The following is a 23,170-nucleotide window of genomic DNA, read 5'->3' as shown; positions in this document are numbered from 1 at the left end:
TCATTGGAAGCTGAAATTTACTGAGTCAGAATCATCCTGCGTTGATTCCAGAAAGAACCCTGGCTTGCAGGTTCGGTTGAATCCAAGGAAAATGGTGCTTCAAGGTAAAGAGGCAAATATTTTGCCATTCATGGAGTGGATTGAAATTCTCGGAAAGAAAGAAACCAAGTAGAAATGTACATAACGGACACCTAGAATTTAATTTTGTCCGGAGCACTGTGATAAAACACTGTTTTTCCTAAGGCTAGCGCAGACCCGCAACATACTTTATTCTCCAGTTAGCACATGCACTAAGAGGTTCACACTTGCAGGATGAATGGAGGTAGAACAGCCAGAGCAATGTGGTGAAGTGACAAGGCAGCTGGTGAGATAGCTTTCCTTAGCTGACATCAGCAAAGAAGTTCCTGCATCCGTGTACATATAAGACGACAGGGTTCGGATGATAGGTCATCGACCCGAAATGTTCACCCTGTTTCTCTCTCCAGTATTTGCAGTATTTTCTGTTTTTACTACAGATAAGACTTGTCTTCTAAGTCTTACTATGGGACTGGTGGTTTGCATTTTTTTCAAATTTGCAATTTTTTAAAGGAAAAGTGTTCCCGTCTCTCAAAAACGCTATCTTTTTCATCTTTAAAATATTGTCTAAAGTGATGAAAGTGTCAGGTTTTCATCCATTCTTCCTTCATTCAATATTAAGGTTATCAACTTCAGTAGGGGAGACAATGGGAGAGTAATATTGTCACTAGACTAGTATTCCAAAGACCCAGAATAATGCTCTGAGGACCCAGGTTTGAATCCTGCTGTGGTAGATGATGAAATTTGAATTCAATAAAAGTCTGATGATAACCATGAAACCATTGACAATTGTCATAAAAACCCACCTAGTTCACTAATGCCCTTTAGGGAAGGAAATCTGCTGGGCTACATGTAACAGCAATGTGGTTTTCTCTTATTTGCCCTTGTTCAGAGGGTATTTAGGAATGGGCAATAAATGCTGGCCTAGCCAGCAAAGCCCACGTCCCGTGAACCAATAAGAAAAAATGTGCATGTTTGCACTTCCAGCCATTAGCAGATAATAATTTAAAATTACTTCTTACCTCATATGAAAGAAAATAAAATACCAACTTCAGACAACAAACACTTTCTTGTGCATCTTTATGTATTTTGACCTTAGAAAGGGGAGGGATTGGTGCCCCACATCAACTAAAATGTAAAGATACATGAAATTGTGAAGAATGTGAATGCATTTTGAGGTACTGCAGTTATTTATGAGATGTGACCAAATTTAGATTCATGACACTTCTGTTCACTGGAACTGATGAAGTGCTATCATAAATCAAATCCAAGTATTCAGGTTCCTATATACTGAATACTAGCAGTGACCCACAAAATATTTGCGGTCAATTTAGTATCTTTATTGCAACAGCACTTCTTTAAATGCAGGATTACTGGTTATACTTTTCACGAAAGACTTTAACAGAATCAAAAATTCTCACTCTGGAAAAAAGCTACATAAAGCCATCCATGTGTAAAAACAGGCCTGAGAATATGAATACAAATTTTGTTGCAAGTCTGGCCTTGTGACTTGTCATTGCATATGAAAATTCAGTTGGGAACCCTTTCTCCTGAGTTGGAAAGGCATGTTTAGATCTGATGGGTTTGAGGAATAAACATCCTATTTCCTTGAAATCTGCCTGTTATAATTTCAGCACCTATTGTTGAAGAAAGCAGCTTCTTAACTGCCAATCTTGTTCTACGCCAAAGCCCTTGTTTCGGATTCAAGTTTTGTAGCAACATTATAAGTGATTCTTCCTTGAGTCTAAATTTTTGTGGCGGCATGCCGATTGGAGTTAGCCAGTGTAGAACTCTGAAGCTATAGGCTGTTATCATTACCTGGAAAAACTCAGCAGGTCTGGCAGCATCAGCGGAGAAGAAAAGAGTTGACGTTTCGAGTCCTCATGACCCTTTGACAGAACTCTGCCACTCCTCTTCAAAAACTCTTTTCTTCTCCGATGCTGCCAGACCTGCTGAGTTTTTCCAGGTAATTCTGTTGTTGTTTTGGATTTCCAGCATCCGCAGTTTTTTGTTTTTATATTTAGGCTGTTATCATGTTCATTGAGATTCAACACTGATGTATTCTTTTGATTATAAAATAAAAACAAAATACTGCGGATGCTGGAGATCTGAAATAAAAACAGAAAATGCAGGAAAAATCTGTGGAGAGAGGAACAGAGTTAGTGTTTCGAGTCCAAGTTCTGAAGAAGAGTCATGTTGGACTCGAAATGTCAACTTCGTTTCTCTCTCGACAGATCTGCCAGATCTGCTGAGTTTTTCTAGCATTTTCTGTTTCTATTCTTTAATTCACTTGACTGCTTTTCTAAAATATTTTTATTCAAATCTATTGAATCTTCATTTATAGCACGAAGGGTAGCATTTGAATAAAAAAGTTGAATCAAATAATTGTCCCTGCCATTTTCTCAAACTTAACCAATTTCATCATCTTATCTACCCTCCCATGCCAATCCTCCCATACCATCCCCTCCCTCCCATGTCATCTCCATCCTATTCCTTTCATCCCTCCCATGCCATCTCCAACCAGTTCTTGCCATCACCATCCCTTCCATCAGTCCCATGCATCCCTCATGGAAACAATCTCTTCAGCCAGGGTAACTTTGTTATTGGGCTCCCCATAGTTTCTGCCATATTTGTCCTCCACCAACCCTGCCCCCCCCCACCCCCATTCTGCCACTGCAGCCAACAACTGTTGGCAGCCAAATGTGCATCATGCACTTCAGTCCTCTGTGTGCCCTGCATGTGCCAAGTACCACCCACCAAATAAACTGATCATTCAAAAAGTCCAGACAGACAAAAATGGAGTGTTATTTTAGACTGGTCAATTATGATAAATCATGAGCGAGAAGTTTGTGAATGGTTTAAAGTCAGGTTAATGATTGAAAACGTTAGATTGCAATGCAAACCATGACGTATTTCATTGATGTATTTAAACACAGAAGTGTATAGCTATGGAAAAAGTATCCATAGTTATCAGATTGCCTACATGCTAAAATCTCAAATTTGTCTTCGTATATATGTAATATGTATACAAATAATTACAATCCCTATGTTTTCTCTTTAGAAAGTAACTAATGCAATGGTTATTCTTGTTATAAAATTGTTGGGTTATGTAATATTATTGAAAATGTTTGCATTATTTGTGCATGTGTGTGCTTCTGTGCATTGATAACTTGGTAAAGAATAGGAGCCAATTTTAACTCACTCAAAACCCCCTCACTTACACAAAGTTAAAATTGGACCCTACTAGGTTTTCAGTACTATGAATTGATGCCAGTTCACAAAGTAAACTTCACTCAACAGCTTCAATAGGAAAACAAAATTAGATAGCTTGAAGATTATAAAAGGGCTTGATAAAGTGTTGAGAAAATTAGTGTTTAACCTCTGCAAAAAACTATTATATTCATCATATTTTGCCACACTGTATCCAGGACTGAACATTAGAAAATGCATGATAATCAGAGCAAAGGAAGCATGATTTTAGATGTGTTCAGAATAAATAAGGAGTGAAATATAATGTATGTTTGGGTATTTATGCATTATGTTACGACTGGTGAGGGCATGTGTCAGGAGTCACCCTTTCTTTCCCACTCCTCGATTGATTGTAGTAGGGTTTTCTGTAATTTCTAACGATGAAGGTATGAGTTCAGTGTCTATACTTAACAATTTACGTGCTGATTGTAAAGAACTCGGTTGACAGGCTTTCTTGAATTTAAACACAAAGGGGTTAGTTTTTTATTGTGCTAAAAAGCCACCTAGGTAAAGATATATTGATATTTAAAAAAGATAAACCCACATCCCAACATTTGCAACACACACACACAAATACACAAGCATACAAAATTACAACTTATACAGTAGGAAGTTACTTTTTGGCCAAACTTAAAATTCAATGATAAAAGGTTAAATTAAAAAATAGTGAGTTCACTGTTTATGAGTCCTTTGCCGGTGTTTGTGGCTGAGGCAGATTTTTTCCATGGTGGGCTTGAAATTCCAGTGGAGTTGAGGCTGATGTAAACTGCAATTTCTCGACACAGAAAGAGGTAATCTGTCTTTTTCAAAAGTCGATGATATTGTATCTGAGGTTCAATTTGATTGAAATTCTCTATACTTGTGATGGATTCCACAATGTAATAGAGATAGGGCTCTGAACTTGAAAACAGGGGAGAGAGAGATGGTGTTACTTCCCTGTTAGCAGTAGACTATACTGTTATTTTTAGCAGCTTTGATGTTGTAATAAAAGACATTTCAAAATGGTTATTCTGGTCACATGACCTCGCTCCCCATAATGATGAGTATTCCATAAAAAGTAATTGATTAGCTCATTGTCTGGACAGACCTTGGCCATTTTATTATTGCCCAGTTGATAAGTTTCTTTAATGTCCCAGCCATCACTCCTGAGTGTACCATTCTTCGCTGTGATGAGCTGGGAAGAACATATCAATGTCTTCTATATAGCTATTGTCCCAGTAGACTTTAGATCCTGCCTGATAGGTAGCTTTATTGAAATATAAACGGTAAGAGCCAGTTACACGCTTTAATACACCTTTGAAATAATTCTTGACATCAGCAGGTGTGAAATTCCATAGGAGGTTGCCTTGGCATTGCTTAATTGTAATCCACATTGGAAATTTAAGGCAGGGATGAGAAGAATGTTTTTCTCTCAGAGGGTCGTGAATCTTTGGAACTCCCTTCCTCAAAAGGCAGCAAAAGCAGTGTCTTTGAGTATTTTCAAAGCAGAGGTAGAGAGCTTCTTGATTAACAAGGGGGTGAAAAGTTATTGGGGGATAGGCAGGAGGTAACAGTCAGATCAACCATGATCTTATTGAATGGTGGAGCAGACTTGAAGGGTTGAGTGGCCTACTGCTCCTAAATTGTATATTCATATGCAATATCATAAACTGACCAACTTGTATTTCCAGGCATATTTGCTTTTTTAAAAGTTCTTTTAAAGAAATTCAATAAATATATTTGATCAGCCAAAGAAATTAAAGATGAATATTATACATGCAAACAGCGTATCATCATGACAATTACAAAATACTAGTTCAGTTTCGCAAATGCTAGCATTGGATAATAAATATCGACATGAAATTATTCCCTTAGTTATTTATATGCTCATTGTTTTATGTCAATGTTGGCACTCTATCCTATCTTATCAATTCCCTGCTGCAGCAGTGTTGTGGTGCTTACCCCTGTTTGCCTCTGACTTTTGAACAAACATTATGCAGCAGCTCACAAAGCCCTGCAAGTTGCCATAACAACACGCTTCACCCGCTGCACCCCTCACTCCAGTTCAGATCCTCTCACACCCACAGCAGCCATCTCAAAACATTCCACCTTCAGAGAATGCAGCAAACTGAGGACCACTGGCCAACTCACAGAGGCACTTCATGGAAGCCACAAAATCTTCTCTATACCCCTCATGCTCCTACAACATTAGCAACCTGCAACAAGGTTTTCCACCCTCTCAAGCAATGATTAGGCCACCAAATATTTGCCAACCATGCCTTTTCCTCCCATGCCTTCCACAGTGCAATGGCATCCCCTCAGGAACTTGACACCCCATGAACTACATAGAGTGGGGAAGATGATGACGCTGTGGTAATGTCATTGGACTAGTAATTCAGAAGCCCAGACTTATGCCTTGGGGACCCAGGTTCAAATCCCACCACGGCAGCTGATGGAAATTCCATTAATAAATCTGTAATATAATATTAGCACCAGTGTTTGTGAATATGACAATTATCATTGATTGTCATAAAAACTCAGCTGGTTCACTAATGTCCTTTAGAGAAGGAAATCTGCTGTTCTTACCTGGTCAGGCCTACATGTGACTCCAGACCCACAGCAATGTCTCTTAACTGCCCTCTGAAATGGCAATTAAGGAGGGGCAACAAATGCTGGCTTTGCTGGCGACACCCACATTCCATGAAAGGATTTTTAAAAAGACAATTAAGGCATCATCACATGTACACAAGCTGACTCATGTGCCTTCTCTCACCTTACTCCTAGATGGCTCAGAGCAGCCAGGAGGCCCGGGAATGAGCTGCTCCGTGGTCCTCTGAGCATTTCCTGGAGACCCTCCTGCACCAGGTCGAGGCTCACAGAATGTCCTGTTCCCCCGAGGGCCCAGGCAGCCTTCCAGTTCCAGCAAGATTGTTGAGGTGGTCAATGCCTTGCGATAGCACCAGAGAACTTGGACTTAGTGCATTGTGTGCTATGGTAAGGTGTGTGAGATGCACCTCTAAAACATGCAGCCTGGTCTTGCTGCATGCAGCATGGCTGGCCTTCAGTATTGTACACAGTACAAATGAAGCTTTGCAGTGCAGCAGCAGCAAATATTCATGAGGAAATAATATATGCTCACGTGAACAGAGGAAATTAGTGGAGAGACATGTGAGACACCTTGGAGGCATCTCCAAGTACTGCGCCTTGATAAACTTACACTTCACTCTTTCCAGCTTTGTCTTTTAAGAGAAGAGAGCCCCCAACTTGAGGGAGATGTTGAGAACCAGGGGTGGACCCCCAAACCTAAAGGATATCAAACCTGTGGAGGAGAGGGCTTTGGCCATATTCGAACCTGGGCCCAGCTCCCTTCTGGGACTCCTGGCTACTCTGACTGTGCAGCATCCTTATTTATATTTATTTCCTTGTTCATGGGATGTAGCTATCACTGGCTAGGCCAGCATATATTGCCCATCCCTAACTGCCCTTCAGAAAGTGGTAGTGAGCTGCCTCCTTGAACCGCTGCAGTTCATTTGGTATAGGTACATGAATAGTGCTGTTATAAAGGGAGTTCCATGATTTTGACCCAGTGACAATGAAGGAACAGCAATCTGGTTCCAAATCAGGATGGTGTGTGACTTGCCCCAGAATAAGGGAAGAGAAGGTGCATGAGTTGGCATGTGTGGTTGTCATGGCTTTCCTTGATCTGAACTTCATGGGATTTAATAGTTGTGAGGGGAAGGTGCTGATTATGTTGGCATGGAAAGGAAGGGTTTGACTTGCTTTGTGGTGCTCGGCCTGGGAGTGCTCAGTGTGCTGCTATCTTTGAAGGGGAGTGCATTGAGATGGGTGTTGTGGGTGTGAGAGGGTCAGAGTTGGAGTGAGGAAAGCAGCAGGTGCTGCTCACAGAGTTGTGTGAGCTTCTGCAGGTTTCTTATTCAGTGTTGTGTGAGCAGCAAAAGCTTGGTGCAGCAGGCTTCTCAAAGGATAGGGTAGAGCAGCAACATTGGCTTGGAACAGTGAACACATCAGTATTTGTTGGTCAAAGGCTATGCAATCAACAGGCCAGCTCACACAAGGAAACAATATTTCAGCCAACATCAAACTACACAGTAGTTGTAGTCCAATCATCACAGGTCACCTCAGGTTGTGCAGCAGGGCTATCTGTGGGCAGCTATTTGATTTTAGAACTGTTTATATAGCCCTTTTATTGGGCAGAGGGTGGGAGGCACCTACCTCTGTCCCTGGCCTCTTCCATCCCCGAATAGGAGGCCGCGCCCAATCATGACTCACAAACTGCACATGGACACCAACACCACCCCCCCCCCCACCCCCCACTAGATAAGGCAAAAATCCTGGGCAAAGACAGACAAGAGACTGGCTTGCTTTTTGGAAGCCACAAAAAGGCCCAAGCTACATTTTGTGAGCCTGAGAATTTGAATTTTCCAGTTTTATCAATGGCATTCATTATCACACTATCTCTTACATGGGTGAAAATTGTTCACCAGTCTTATATTGCCCAACCAATAAGAGAGCATAGTTTCAAAATTCGTACCAGAAGAATTGAGGAGAGGGAGAGGGGAATTAAAATAAGCTTCCCAGAGCAGGGAATGGTTTTTACCATGTTGATGGAAGAGGCTATGACATATAGAATGGAATTATCTAAGTCTTTGGGGATGAGTAGGATAAGGTGTTTTGCGAAAAAGTGGGGAACAAGGATTGACTAGGGGGCATCAACAGAAGCAACGTCAGGAGTTCCTTTGGTGCCATCATCTCTGCAATTGGATGGTCAATCATTTACTAACCTTCTTGTGCTCTCAATAGTTGGCATATAAAGATGGGAATAATGTTAAGCCAACTGATTGTGATGTAAACTTATTGAGAGCAGTCAGGCTTTCAGGAGGTACGAATTTAGATGTGCTTTCAGAATTAATAAGGAATAAAATGTAAAACATACTTGAGTTTCAATGCATTGCAAAATATTATTCCAGTTGCTCTGTTAGCACAGGGAAGGAAATCTTCAACATCAAGTATTGCAAACATAACAAAAATCTACTGACAGAAACATTCGTACTTATTGCATTTATTACAGAGAAAATGCTTCTAGACTGACAGCCAGGCTGGTTCTAAATACTGAAATTACAGTGAAAAAAAAGTCATGTTTTTCCACGCACAGGTGTCCTACCACTCAGCATGGTTTAACTTCTTTTCAGGCTAGAAAACTACCTGAGTCACAACGGTTCAAGCCACCAATTTACACGACAATGTAAAATAAAAGCTGGATTTCAGGTGACCAAAAAAAAACGGCACCCCATTTTTGTCCGCATTTCACTTTAAGTGTGGCAAATCCTCACAAACCAAAACATCCGTCTTCACTTGGAGTCAACTGAGCGGAAAGCTGCCTGCTCTCTTCTGATTGGGTGGTGGGAAGCTCCTTCGGCAGGTTCTCCTCGTTTGGCATGGTGGGATTGGTCCCCAAAACTGTCAATCAGGACACATCCAAACCCCAACTCAGTGCAGCCGGGCAGATGGTTGAGGAGCATTGTTTTGGGGTGTGACCGTGTATTGGTTTCCAACCTCCAGATTGCAACGCTGGAGCGAACTTGCAGCCATGAGAAGTAAGCAACGACTTACGTACTGCTGGTCTGATATAAGGACAGCTTATTTGTACCGTTGCATGAAAGAGCAGGACTTAATGCTGGTGAAACTGACCCACCCGTGATGAATTTGTCTTTCTAGGTGCCGGAGTCTATGGGAACGATATTCAGTGGTGTTTTACTCAAGTGAAAGGTACCACCGATCTTGATGTTTCTGAAGGTAGGGTGTGATTCTGTCAGCATTTGCCAGACGAAGTGCTCTGTGTGTACGTGTGTGTGTCTACACACACACACACACAAATCCTTATTTTAATTGCACATTCTCATTCCTCCTTTAGTGATTTACCTTTAAGAATAATTGAAATCAATATTTTATTCCCTATTAGGTGGGTGAGAAATGTGTGTGTGTGGGGGGGATATTACTCGAAATGAATTGACATTTGAAATAGACTGACTGCAACTGCTCTAATACTCTTCTAATGCGTTCAGGATGGAATTGTCTGTTACTAATTTTTGAGTAATCACGGGACAATTGTAGATGTGTCAAAAATGGCAGCAGCCAAGAATGTTAATTGTTTGCAATTAATGTTTGGGGAAAGGAGGAGTTGTACAAGAGCAGCCAAGAGCACGGGCAGATAATCAATCTGACACTAATTCACCCTTTTCTGACACTAATTCACCCTTTTATCCATGCTCGGAGTTCTCATATTTGGCCATTAGGTATGAATGTGTTGTTTTCACTGGTTCGCTTGAAGCCTTCCATGACTGGTGAACGCTATAAATACTTCTTACAAAATACAAGTGTAAACAACTAAAAATGATTTCAGTTTAGGTGAGTCAATTGAAACCCATTATTCCCACATGAGAACAATACTTGGAAAAACAATTGATGGCATTACCCTTTGTCAGGGGTGACATGGTCCATTTGAAATATAATTCACACTTTTCACAGTGACTTCGCTGGATGCCCTGTATATTGTTAGGTGTAGGTCCTGTAAGCTGTTAGTAGTCTTAAGTAGTTCAACAGTAAGTGTTTATTAACTACTAGAAACTATATATATATATATATATATATATATTGGTACAGTACATGTCCAAGCTAGGAACTGTCTCCATGCTTGCTTCTACACATGGCTCTGTCTGACACAAATTGATTCCTAAGTATTGGTCATGTGTTCTCTTACATAACTGTGTGTATGGTAATTTACTCAGTCCCAGGTTAACCCTTTATGTGCTAGACCCTTATTCTACACTATATATTACTACACCTGATTTTTCATTAAATGTGATTCTGATTTTTTTTTCTGTCTTCCCCTTGCTGCTTGTTTTGCTGTCCTCTGTGGGGAAGTACCTCACATCACAGTACCTCACCAAAAGAACAGAGTAGTCTATGAGGAGATTACAAGTAGTGCCACTTAAATGTGCTCCCCAAATCCTAAAGTTGTTGTTTAGAGCTGTCAATGATGCTTTGTTTTTGAAGGGTCAGCAGTCCTCGTAACCAATAACCTGATTTTTAAAAAGAAAATCCTTCTCCCTTCAAGATGTTTCTCTTCACATTCCCATTTGAATATATGAAAATGGCTAAAGACAGGGGCCTGTTTAATATTTTTCATAACGTTTTTGGTGTTTTAAAAAATGCATAATGTGATGCCAACGCTGTTGAAATACATTGTCATTTTCAAATGATATGAAAATGTTAAGTCTGTGTAGGCAAATATTTGTATATTATTTTTGATCATTGGTATAAATGAGAATTGAAAATTCCATCAGCTGGTTGTGTCTCTTGGGGTGTGTAGGGGAGAAGATTCCTTTGGTCTGTGGCAAAGTTAGACTGGAGGCGACCAATACATACGTGTGACCGTTAGTTTTACCAACCTATTCATTGCATGTGTTTGTGCTAAATGGATTTTCATTGCTTCTGTCTGTCTCTCCAGAACACAGTTGTTCTGTTTGGTTAACTCTAGATTCATACATTTGTTAACTAATTCTAGGAGGCTTTGGAGGAATTTAAGCACAAGGATGAGAATTTTAAAATCAAAGTAAGGAGCTAATGCAGACCATTGAGAGCAGATATAAGAGAGAGCTGGGTGTTATTAGTGTACATGTGGAACGTAACATTGTGTCATCAGATAGTCACCGAGGAGCAATGCGTAAATAAGAAATAGGAGAGGGACATGGATAGACCATTGTGGACTTCAGAGGTAATGAGAAGAAGTTATAGGTGGCCATGATTGGCGAGGTACAAGTGGAACCGGGTAAGGGCATTCCCACTTGACTGGACAACGGAGGAGAAGCATTGGAGGAGGATAGTGTGGTTGACCATTCAAAAGCTACACCGAGGTCAAGAAGGGAATTGAGATCCTCTCCCTTGGACACAGTCACAGGGATGTCATTTGTGACTAAAGTTAGTGTTGTTTCAGTGCTGTTGTAGGGCAGAAATCCAATTGGTGAGGTTCAAACATGGATTTGTTATGGATAGGAAGGAGTTTAATTTAAACAGCCCTGATTTCTCCCCTCTCTAGCTGTCCATAATCAGAAAGGTGTTTTTGATTTTTGATTTCCCCCTAATAAGTGATGGCGTATGTTCTCCTATCTTCAGTTTTTGGAGTGATTCAATCTTCTATTAATAACCCCACAGCAAACTCGAGATAGGGTTAGTGTATTTTACACACACTGAAAAACTTCGGAAGGGTGTTCGCGATGTAGTCCCCGGTACATTCACACAATAAAAGGGAGATAAGGGAAAGAAAGAGGCACAGGGCAAAGACCACAGACAAAATAAGAATTGTTGTTTCACGTGAGTCCAGAATCAAAAGTCCAATGGTGTATTCCTTCAGAGAGGTTAGCCAGCTGAAACTGATGTGGGGTGATCCACTTCTCCAGCAGCACTGACTTCCACGATGGGAGAAGCACTTTGAGGTGAATCAGTTTTGCAGGACGCACTGGTACAGAAGTTTAGACATTCCAGTAGAAAACAGTGTTGATGAGGGCCAGGCGATTTAAACCTGGACAAAGCTTTGGTTCCATTGCTGCTTTGGAAGATGGCAGACTACCTGGATTCAGTAATTTTACAGATTCTAGCAGCTTAGTGGGAGGTGGTTTTGTGGATCAGGAGGGTGTGGGGGGGGTGGGGGGGTTTGCCATGTAACATAATTCCCACTTCTTCCCCTTGGTTTGGACAAAGGATGTATATTCCTGGGTTGGATTCTTGAGATGGTTCATGTTGCGTCCACTAATATGTTTCAGTGGTTTCAGGGCTTCATTGTTCTCCCAGATGTATCGTCTCCAATGGCTAGAGCTCTGCCTTAGAAATAGAAATGGTCTTTTTGCATTTCCTTGGAATTTGATTTCTGCAGGTCATGGGGCATTACCACCTCCTTGGAGATAACGAGATTCTTCTTGTTTTCTGAAGGCTAGAAATTTCTTCTGAGTGAGCTGTAGCTAGTCAGGCTTCAGTCACTGTAAGGTCTTTGTCCATTTTATTTAAAAAAAATAATTTTATAAAGTAGCCAGTAGCTTAGTTGGAATAGGGTTGAGAGAGCAGGAGATGGGGCTGATGGGCCAGTTCAGCTTGAGGAAAGATGGGGAGAGAACCCAGAGAAAGATGTGAGTTAAGGGCTAGGGGAAGTTTGGCTTGAGATGGGTTAGTGGAAGAAAGCTAACTGAGTTGATGGACTGTGAAATAGAAGTACAGGAGCTCCTTGCATTGTTTTTGGTAGTGGTGTGGAGTGGTCAGGGGAGAGGGGTTTAAGGTGATGGTTGTTAGTGGCAAAAAGAAGCCTTGGATTGCCTTTGGATCCAGTATGATCATGGTTAGTGAGCAATTTTGGCAAGAGAAAGCAAAGCTTGATGTGATTTAGCCAGATTCGACAATGACCCATTTATGGCATGTAACTCATTTTAGCTAGCCATTCATACTTGCATCCATTTTATTTAAAGGAGCAAAAATAGGGATGATACCAGGGAAATACCTCAGTGGGAGATATTAAGTACATTACAGGGAGCTAAGGTATCAAAAGTGCAGACATAGATGTGATTCAGTAGAGCTATAGAAGAAGTATTGTGGTGAACAGAGAACCATTAGGAATTTGAAAGTGCTGTTGTAAGTAACTTGAGGGAGTTTTCTCCTGGAGCTGAACAGAAGGAAGTGGAGAGAGAGGGGTCCTGAAATTTGGGGGGAGGTGGACTGATGAGGGATAAAAGGAAATGGTCAGAGATGGCCTTGTCTATGAATGAGAAGACAGAAATGGAGAGACATTGAGATGACAAGGTTAAGGGTGGCCGTGACTATTGATAGGAAAGTTTATGTGGAGAGAGAGGTTAAGGGAGGGAAGGAGAGCAATGAGCTCAGGAGAAGGAGGGAGGTATGTTGAGTTGGAGGCTGAAATCACTGAGGACAAGCAGTCACTTTGGTGCAGAGGCTGATCAAAGAAATGATATGGATACCTTGATGAGAAACTTGGGTTGAGTAGGTGGAAGAGGGCAAAGATTTTAAAGGAGAGGAACACAATGAAATGCTCAAAAGAGAAGGTGCCAGAGCAGTAAGGGGACAGAGGCAGATGAGATTTAATACCGATACATGCAATGTAATGGTTTGGGCGGGGCAGGTGATGGAAATCCAGCCAGATGTAGAACCATTCAGCGAAGGGCAAGCTATTTCACCCTACAAGCCAGGTTTCTTTCAAGGCTGTAGTGTCAATGTAAAATTCTACAAAAAGGTCATTAATAACAAAGGCCTTGCTCACAAGTCAACAGGCATTCTGGAGTGAGATGTGAAGGTAAGTGGTGATTGATCCATGAACAGGGTCAGTGGTGGAAGTGATGTAGGGAAGATTGGCAAGACTAACCTCCAGTAGGCAGTCTGGATTAGAACAAAAACAGAATTACCTGGAAAAACTCAGCAGGTCTGGCAGCATCGGTGGAGAAGAAAAGAGTTGACATTTCGAGTCCTCAAGACCCTTCAGCAGAACTGAGTAATATTAGGAGAGGGGTGAAATATAAGCTGGTTTAAGGTGGGGGGGGGGTGCGGTGTTGTAGGGACAAGCAATCAGTGATAGGAGCAGATAATCAAAAGATGTCACAGAAAACAAAGAGGTGTTGAACATGGTGATATTATCTAAACGAATGTGCTAATTAAGAATGGATGGCAGGACACCCAAGGTACAGCTCTAATGGGGGTGGGGTGAAATATAACTAAAAGGGCATAAAAGATATAGCTGGGGCCCATGCGGGTATGCCTGTCTCTTTATGGGGTATGTGGAACATTCCTTGTTCCAGTCCTACTCCGGCCCCCTCCCACAACTCTTTCTCCGGTATATCGATGATTACTTCGGTGCTGCTTCATACTCTCGTCGGGACCTGGAAAAATTTATTAATTTTGCTTCCAATGTCCACCCCTCCATCATTTTCACGTGGTCCATCTCTGACACTTCCCTTCCTTGACCTCTCTGTCTCAATTTCTGTTGATAGACTGCTCACCAATATCCATTACAAGCCTAGTGACTCCCACAGCTACCTCGACTACAGCTCCTCACACCCCGCTTCCTGTAAGGACTCCATCCCATTCTCTCAGTTCCTTCACCTCCGTTGCATCTGTTCTGATGATGCTACCTTCAAAAACAGTTCCTCTGACATGTCCTCCTTCTTCCTTAACCGAGGTTTTCCACCCATGGTCGTTGATAGGGCCCTCACCTTCTCCCTCCCAGAACCATGATAGGGTCCCCCTTGTCCTCACTTATCACCCCACCAGCCTCTGCATTCAAAGGATCATCCTCCGCCATTTCCGCCAACTCCAGCATGATGCCACCACCAAACACGTCTTTCCTTCATCCCCCCGGTGGCATTCCGTAGGGATCGTTCTCTCCATCCTGCTCTCTTGCCCACAAGTCTGTCCTTGGCTTGGTCCAGTGAAGCTCAACGCAAACTGGAGGAACAGCACCTCATCTTCCGACTAGGCACTTTACAGCCTTCCGGATTGAATATTGAATTCAACAACTTTAGATCTTGCTCCCTCCTCCATCCCCACCCCCTTTCCGTTTCTGGTCCACTCCTCCATCACCCCCTACCCCTCAACCCCCCACCTATGGCACCTCCCCATGCATACGCAAAAGATGCAACACCTGCCCCTTCACTTCCTCTCCCCTCACCGTCCAAGGGCCTAAACACTCCTTTCAAGTGAAGCAGCGTTTCACTAGCGTTTCCCCCAACTTAGTCTACTGCATTCGTTGCTCCCAATGCTGTCTCCTCTACATTGGAGAGATCAAACGCAGACTGGGTGACCGCTTTGCAGAACACCTTTGGTCTGTCTGCAAGAATGACCCAGACCTCCCTGTCGCTTGCCATTTTAACACTCCACCCTGCTCTCTTGCCCACAAGTCTATCCTTGGCTTGTTCCAGTGAAGCTCAACTTAAACTGGAGGAACAGCACCTCATCTTCCGACTAGGCACTTTACAGCCTTCTGGACTGAATATTGAATTCAACAACTTTAGATCTTGAGCTCCCTCCTCCATCCCCACCCCCTTTCCGTTTCTTCTCCCTTCCTTTTGTTTTTTCCAATAATTTATATAGGTTTTTCTTTTCCCACCTATTTCCATATTTTTAAATCTATACCTTTTTATGCCCTGTTAGTCTTTCCACCCCACCTCCACTAGAGCTGTAACTTGGGTGACCTGCCATCTATTTTTAATTAGCACATTTGTTTAGATAATATTACCACCTTCAACACCTCTTTGTTCTTTTGTCTGTGACATCTTTTGATTATCTGCTCCTATCACTGCTTGCTTGTCCCTACAACACCCCCCCCCTCCCCGCCCCCCACCACCACCCACCTTAAACCAGCTTATATTTCACCCCTCTCCTAATATTACTCAGTTCTGCTGAAGGGTCATGAGGACTCGAAATGTCAACTCTTTTCTTCTCCGCCGATGCTGCCAGACCTGCTGAGTTTTTCCAGGTAATTCTGTTTTTGTTTTAGATTTCCAGTATCCGCAGTTTTTTGTTTTAATTCTGGATTAGAAGGTCAGCAAGTGAGAAGGATGGGCCATTTGGAATTGCTGGGCAGTTGCTGGGAAACAGAGAGGAGGAGTTAATGTCTCTCCCCCAGTAGTGAGCTTGAAAGAGGGGAACCTTTAATCAGAGGCTCGGGTGAAGTTGTTAGGGAGGGTGGAGAGCGGTGTCTCAACTGCCTTCCCGCCTCCACTGATGAATTCTGTGGCTTTTGCTCTGGAGTGGTACTGAATTAGCAAGCCTATTAGCCTCACATCATAATTGAATTGGTTGATCTCAACCAGTCTAATATTTATCAACTGTTCAAGCATTGCAGAGCAGGATAATTTTAAATTCCGAATCGCTACAAGAGTAATCTTCCTGAACCGATACCAAGAATATTTCTATTTGGTTCCTCATGACATTACTCATGATACGCAATTTAGAGGATATGCTACTTAACTCAAATAACAATGCATAATGATGGCTATTGCTAGAGAGTGATTAAGTCAAATCCTTTTCTATTGTGGAACATATTGTGAGAGTGCTTGAAGTATTTTCAAGTACAAACCCCAGGATTGTGGGCATATTTGTACACCATGGATTTAAGTGAGGAGGAAGATTTCACTTCCTTCCCTTTCCCCAAATTCAAGTGATACAGCATTTACCATACGTGGGAAAAGCCATGTGGACAACTCTGTATAGAATTCCATGGCTTCTACCAAAAGTAGATTCCGCTAAGAGCACAAACAGGGTTAAGAACGCTTGAGAAAATTAAAGCCCATTGTTGCTCACAACAGGAATATGACAAACCAAAACCACAACAATACTAAAGCTAAATGAATTTTAGGTGGAATGGGACTTTGAACTCATTGCTATCTATCTGCGAGGACAGACAAGCAACAACCTTACCTTTGGATTATGAGGATTCACAAAAGTAAGTATATATGCTAAGTCAGTGCAACAGGTCTGACAGAAATAGGGTGATAGGAAGACACATTTACGTGTTTCTTCCTCTCGTATATGCACACACCCCCTATCTAAATACCTCATGAACCCACAAAACACAGACAGTGTCCATGTAAAGTTTGTTATGCATTTACAAATTTGTGTTTGAATGTAGATTTGCTGAACTGCAGAATGCATGCACTAGTTCTTCTAAATAAATAGATGCCAAACATATAAAACAACTAATAGAAGAGATGTGGGATCCAGCCAAAAATTAACTTTGATAAATTTGTGTGAAATTTGTGAGTAACGTTGCATATTTCCAGAAGTGACAGTTAATTGCACAGGTCATTGTTGAAGCAGCTGAAAATGGTTGGGCTGAGGATACTACCCTGAGGAACTCCTGACCTCCAACAACCACAGCCATCATCCTTTGTGCGAGAAATGACTCCAACCAGTGGAGAGTTTTCCTCCTAATTCCCATTGACTCCAGTTTTGCTGGGGCTCCTTGATGCCACACTCAGTCAAATGCTACCTTGTTGTGAAGGGCATTCAGTCCCTGCTCACCTCTGGAGGTTAGCTCTTTTGTCCATATTTGAACCAAGGCAATGTTTGATCATAGGGTTGCTTAAAATTGTGTATTTTCCCATTTCACATCACAAATAATAGTAATAACAGTGAACATTCATACAATGCATTTAAAAGAACAAATATTGCGCTCCTTACAAGTGGCATGGAGCACCAGTTCAGGTATATCACAAGATAATTCAGCACAGAAGCAACCCATTATGCTTGCATCAGTATCAACTGTCCACTCTCTCCATTTATTTACTCTTTTTCCCCAATATCCCTCGACACTCCAAGTGTTCACCGAATTATCAGAATTAACCTAGGTTCAGTGGTCCTTTGCAATACTTTCCATAGTCTAATAACATCTGGAATGAAAAAAAATCTTCACATCAATGAAGCTGCTAGGAACCTCCTAAGAGTTAAACAAAGTACATAATTCCTGTAATTGCTGCATAGAAGTTGCAGGCTAAATATTAATACAAAATACTAAAATTAAATAATTATACTGTTGTTACTAAGTTGCAAACTAAGCTTAACTACTGTAAGCGTTGTTCTATTTAATAATTGTTTGGCAGTTAGAGCCTGAAACAAATCCTAGAATAACACTGGTCTGCCATCTTCCAAAGACAAGTCCCTGCCAAGATACAGGATAGAACTAATAGCTGAGATGATTGGTAAAAGTATATCTGGCAAACGTTCAGAGGAGCTCATGAACTTCATTTCAATTGCTCTGAATCCTAGGCACTCAAGTGGGATGTAAGGACTTCCTGCACATCTTAGAGGGTAGTTTAACATAAAGTCAAAATTAGCTGAATGAAAAGTATAATTTTTTTTAAAAAAACTTAGCAGACATTTAAAAATAGTGCCAGCATCAAACATGCATGCACATCAGACTTGGTAGAAGCTATGATAAAACTGTGTCCCAATAATAGAAGTGTATTCCCTATTCTAACAGCGTGACTTTTGCCCTATGTTTCACAGAAGGCAGGTGAAAAGATGATAAAATAGCCTACACCATTCTGGTCTTGTTTCCCCTTTGAATGAAAAATCTAAGATATATAGTATTTTACAGTATATTAATGTTAAGCACAGTATTTTAATATTAAGTATGCAAACTAATGTTCATTATGCAAAGTATTATCTTCTACATTATAGATACGTACATACAACACACAAGTATTTCTACTGTGCAAATGCTTTATTTGCAGATAAGGGGGGAGATGGTGGCATAGTGGTGTTGTCACTGGACTGGTAATCCAAAGACCCAGAGTAATGCTCTGGGGACCAGGTTTCGAATCCCACCACAGCAGATGGTGGAGTTTGAATTCAGTAAATATCTGGAATTAAAAGTTTAGTGATGACCATTGTTGATTGTCATAATGTGGGTAAAATCTGCTGTCCTACCCTGTACAGCAATGTGATACTAACTAGCTGAAATTTAATGTCAGATACTGGATTCACAAGATGTCAGACACTGCAAACCAAGCATGGGATTTTGGCTGTTACAACAAATGCAAATTCACAGGCCTTTTAGTAAGCAAGTACTAATGCTTGCTGGATTACCAGTCCAGTGACAATACCACTGCCACTGTGTCTCCCCCTGTATCTGCAAGGAAAGCATTTGCACAGTGGAAATACTTGTGTATTGCATGTATGTATATTCAATATAAAAAATAATACTTTGCATTATTGACACTAGTCTGATGCACTGCTGTGTTTTCTTTGGGTGACAAAAAGTAACGTGAAAAATTCATACTCTAACAGGTAAATTCAGCAAGAATTCCCAAGTTTATATCGATCTGCAAGAGCTTATTTGCTCTAACTCTTCCAAAAGTTGATTTTGACATCGTGGTTTACTATGATCTGAAAACTGTCAGCCTCACGCCATTTGGGTTTGAAACTGTAAGGAATAAGTTCCGTGTGTGGTCAAATCTGATTTATAAAGTCCACTTGTAAACTTCCTTTACTTTATGCTGCCTCTTTTCTGCTGGATGTGTATATCATACATGTTCTCTATTACATACTTCAAACTGATATTTTCAGTTCAATCCATATCATGATCAAATTTGCTGAAATTTCATTTTGATTCAACACCACCACAGGGAAAAAAAAAAATTTCACTAATCGAACTGAGGAAAATATTTGCACGGAAATGGCCCAGTACAATGAGCATCTTTGCATTATGCCTTTGGATCTTTTAAAGAAAAGGTAATCAGAACAAGTTTTACAATATTTCTGGCAAAAAATTAAACCTTATTTTAATTTAAGATATTAAGATATTTAAAAAGAAAACCTTCCAAAGCATATTTGTTCAGCTAACCAATAAGAATTTCTGTTCCCACATTACACTGCAGACTACTGAAAGATGAGGGACAATTACTGTTTGATTCTCCGTTTAGCTACAGCGATGAGATGGTGGGGAAATCAGTGCGAGTGATGCAGATTGATTTATATTCAGTTTCTCCTCCTCCTAAGTTACATCATCCTACAGCTGCTAGCTGATGCACTCACACCAGTATCATATTAACTAACAATTAAAAAAGTTAATTTTCCTGAAAATATTTAGTGAAGCACTAAATTGAAACAGTGGTAAGCAGATGGCTAAACAATAAAACATTAAAATCTCTACTGCCTCTACAGGGCCTGTTTGAGGTGGGCACAAGTTCTTATTAAAAATGATACACACAAAACAATTCAACAAGATCTCCCTATGAGTTGATGTGTACACATACAAAAAAAAATTATTGACGATCTATTCTGACTCCGCAGCAACCTTCCCCTCCCTTCCAATTGTTAGAGTAAAAACATCACATTCGCTACAACTATTGCGTCCACAGTGCAAACAAGTATATTGTAGTAATATACTTAGAAATGCGATTTAACATTGCTGGCAGTTAAGAAGAAAATGTGGCACAAATGGTTAAATTATCTTTAAAAAAAAGTTCATATTTCTGGAAACAAAAGAGGGAGCTTTACATAATATAGAAACATTTATATTAATTAGTGCATAATTAAAATATCAACCAAAACGCCTAACATGGCTATGAACTTCTATGCCTCAAATCCATCAAATGTTTTGCATATAACCTTCCTTAAATGTAATACAAGAGGCTATTTTTAAAATTGAAACACAAAACAACAATAGTCAGTTGATATTGTTCCCTGGAGGACAGATGAAACCCATTCAAACACATTAACTGCTCTTCCATCACAGTCGTCATCTTCCTCCTCCTTTGGCTTTTCCCATGATACATGGCATTGCCACATTCTGGTTAATCACTCTGATGTCTTTTTTTGGATTTGGCGTGTGGTTTTGCAGCTGGATGCCCTTCCTGCTGCTAATCTTACCCATTTACATGGGGCTGGGAACTGGACCACGGCTATTCACAAGTTTCTCAGGCATGTCTTCCCTTGCCCTTCCACATTGGTTGTGCTAAAGATACCAAATCCTGAGAATGGTCTTTCTCTGAAACTTTTCCTATACATTAATGTCCTTCTAAAAGTTTAATCTAACGAGTAGAAAACACAAAGTTATAATTGAAGTTTATAAGATTATGATGTTTTGGGAATGTCTTTAATTTAGAGTAAAATGAAGGAGGTCAAGTGACCTCAAGTTTACCTGACAGCAAACCTGGGTGGTTTTATCGTGTAGAGAATAAAGGGAGCCCAGGTTGTTTTAGTGGGAAGGTGGTGCAAGGTGTTTACACTTGGAGACAATAGCAGCAGCTTGTATGCAAACAGTGGATATACAATGAGTTGCCAAAGTCCCAGAAGTGTTAGTGTATGTGGGGTTGTAAACAGTTCCAAGATAAAAGAATTGGGGGTCTCAAAGATAGTTAATCAGCATCTCTACCTGGATACAAAGACTATGCAATTCACATTACAAGCATGATAGGCTTTGAGATGGGAAGGGCACAGAGGAAGCCATCGAGATATTGGTTTACAGGCTTTCTGAAATTATCAGTGAATATACTAGGTTTGTCTGTCAGGATCTGAGACAGCAGCGAGACGCCTAAAGTCCCTGGTTCACTGCGCCAGAATGCAGATGGAAGCTCACGCTCAGATTGAAAAGACCAAATTTTTGAGGAATTAAAACAAAGCTTGAAGATTCACCTAGCTTAGCCTAGAGAGAGGATTTCCAGTAATACACTCACCATGAAGGACACCTCTGGGGCTTAGACGTTACCAGGCTGAGAAAGGAAAAGGACAGAAATAAATCTTTGGGCATGGAATCACTTTGGACCAATTTCAGGAGAATTGAATGTCTACTTAAAGGATGTATCCTTGCGAAGTGTGCTTTTTCAGTTAAAATAATTCAGGCTAAAAATAAGAAGGGGAATATTCAGTTCTGTGATTTTAAAGTGTAGGAATTCCTCATTTAACATTGTAGTTGCATTCTCGAAAAATGCAACTTTAAATGTAACAACTTTAAGCAAATCTGATTTTCTGATTACAATCAACTGCTTGTTAGGTTCTGTAGGACCTTCATCAGAAAAAACATCAAAACATCATACCCTGTAAGTTGAAAAACTGTACATTCCTAAATTCTTATGTTCATAAATGAAGCTACTTCTAAAACTAAATTTTAAAATTTAAAAGAAATATACTAACTCTTTCTGCTTATCTCCCGCTCATCAGCCTCTCCCACTCATCAAATCTCTACTGGCCTCTCCCATTTTCCAACTCTCTGCCAGCAACAAGCAGGTGAGTCATGGAGGGAAACAATAAATGAGAGAGAGAGAGAGAGAGAGAGTCAGGTAGGGGAGAGGCCACATCAGCTCACATGGAGCGGCATTAACTGAAAGTCCCCAATAAAGGCCCCATTATATGCACGATGCCTGATTGAATGGCGCTCAACGAGGCAACTTAAAATGGAGATTTACTTCATAAGTTGCCTCCAAAGAGTTTTTAGTGAATAGTGTTTTAGTCTTTTGTTACAGTAATCTTCTTAAAAAGTAAAACTTATTGCGTCATTCTTTCAACTGTTAACTGGAAGTGCGAATTATTTAAAAAAATTATTGGTCTCTGCAAGGATTGTAACAAGTGACTAGTTTGAAGGCAGATGGTTTACATGAAAATGTATTTATAAACCAATGAAAAATAAGTGTTATCAGAAGACATAAGAATTAATCATTTGCCACATCATGGTGACAAGAATGACCCACAACACTGCACCTCGAGGCAATATTGGTGATTTTTTTTTCCGCCTAAGTCTTTATCTTCTGCCAGATTTTAACCAGATTTATTGTTTACTACACAGGGTTTGCTTTGAGCTCCCCATGTGGCAACTCTCTTGGTTAAATACCAGTGGCGGTGGGATTAGACCCTTATTCTGCAACTTCTACGCTGTAACTAATTTTAGTTGTCTTTTTATTTATTTATTTTCCCAGCAATTACAGGAATTATTTACTTCGCTTAACTCTTAGGAGGTTCAGGCAGTTTGATTAATGGGAGGATTTTTTTCATTCTAGACGTTATTAGCCTATGGAAAGTATTGCAAAGGGCCACTGAGCATAGGTTAATTCTAAAAATTAGGTGAACACTTGAGTGTCGAGGGGTATTGGGAAAAAGTAAATAAATGGAAAGAGAGTGGACAGTTGATATTGATGCAAGCATAATGGGTTGTTTCTGTGCTGAGCTATCTTGAGATATACCTGAACTAGTGTTCCATGTCACTTGTAAACAGAGCAATATTTGTTCTATTTTTTAAATGCACTGTATGAATGTTCACTGTTATTACTATTATTGGTGATGTGAAATGGAAAGAATG

General features: G+C 40.6%; 1 protein-coding gene across 2 annotated transcripts in view; it reads left to right on the top strand.

Moving 5' to 3' along the window:
* The first annotated feature begins 8,825 nt into the window (after nucleotides 1-8,825).
* LOC121282937 (serine/threonine-protein phosphatase 2A 55 kDa regulatory subunit B gamma isoform) overlaps nucleotides 8,826-23,170 on the top strand; it is a 339,135-nt gene continuing 324,790 nt past the window's right edge. Inside the window, exons 1-2 of one of the 2 annotated variants that reach the window (XM_041196762.1) lie at nucleotides 8,826-8,918; nucleotides 9,040-9,117. In XM_041196762.1, the coding sequence (XP_041052696.1) occupies nucleotides 8,912-8,918; nucleotides 9,040-9,117 (85 nt within the window). In that variant the 5' untranslated portion in view covers nucleotides 8,826-8,911. The remainder of the gene's footprint in view (nucleotides 8,919-9,039; nucleotides 9,118-23,170) is intronic. The other variant, XM_041196781.1, reaches the window with a different exon arrangement.

The sequence above is a fragment of the Carcharodon carcharias genome, chromosome 1, assembly GCF_017639515.1.
Source record: "Carcharodon carcharias isolate sCarCar2 chromosome 1, sCarCar2.pri, whole genome shotgun sequence".
Classification (NCBI taxonomy): domain Eukaryota; kingdom Metazoa; phylum Chordata; class Chondrichthyes; order Lamniformes; family Lamnidae; genus Carcharodon; species Carcharodon carcharias.
This window is presented reverse-complemented; position numbering and strand designations above follow the sequence as displayed.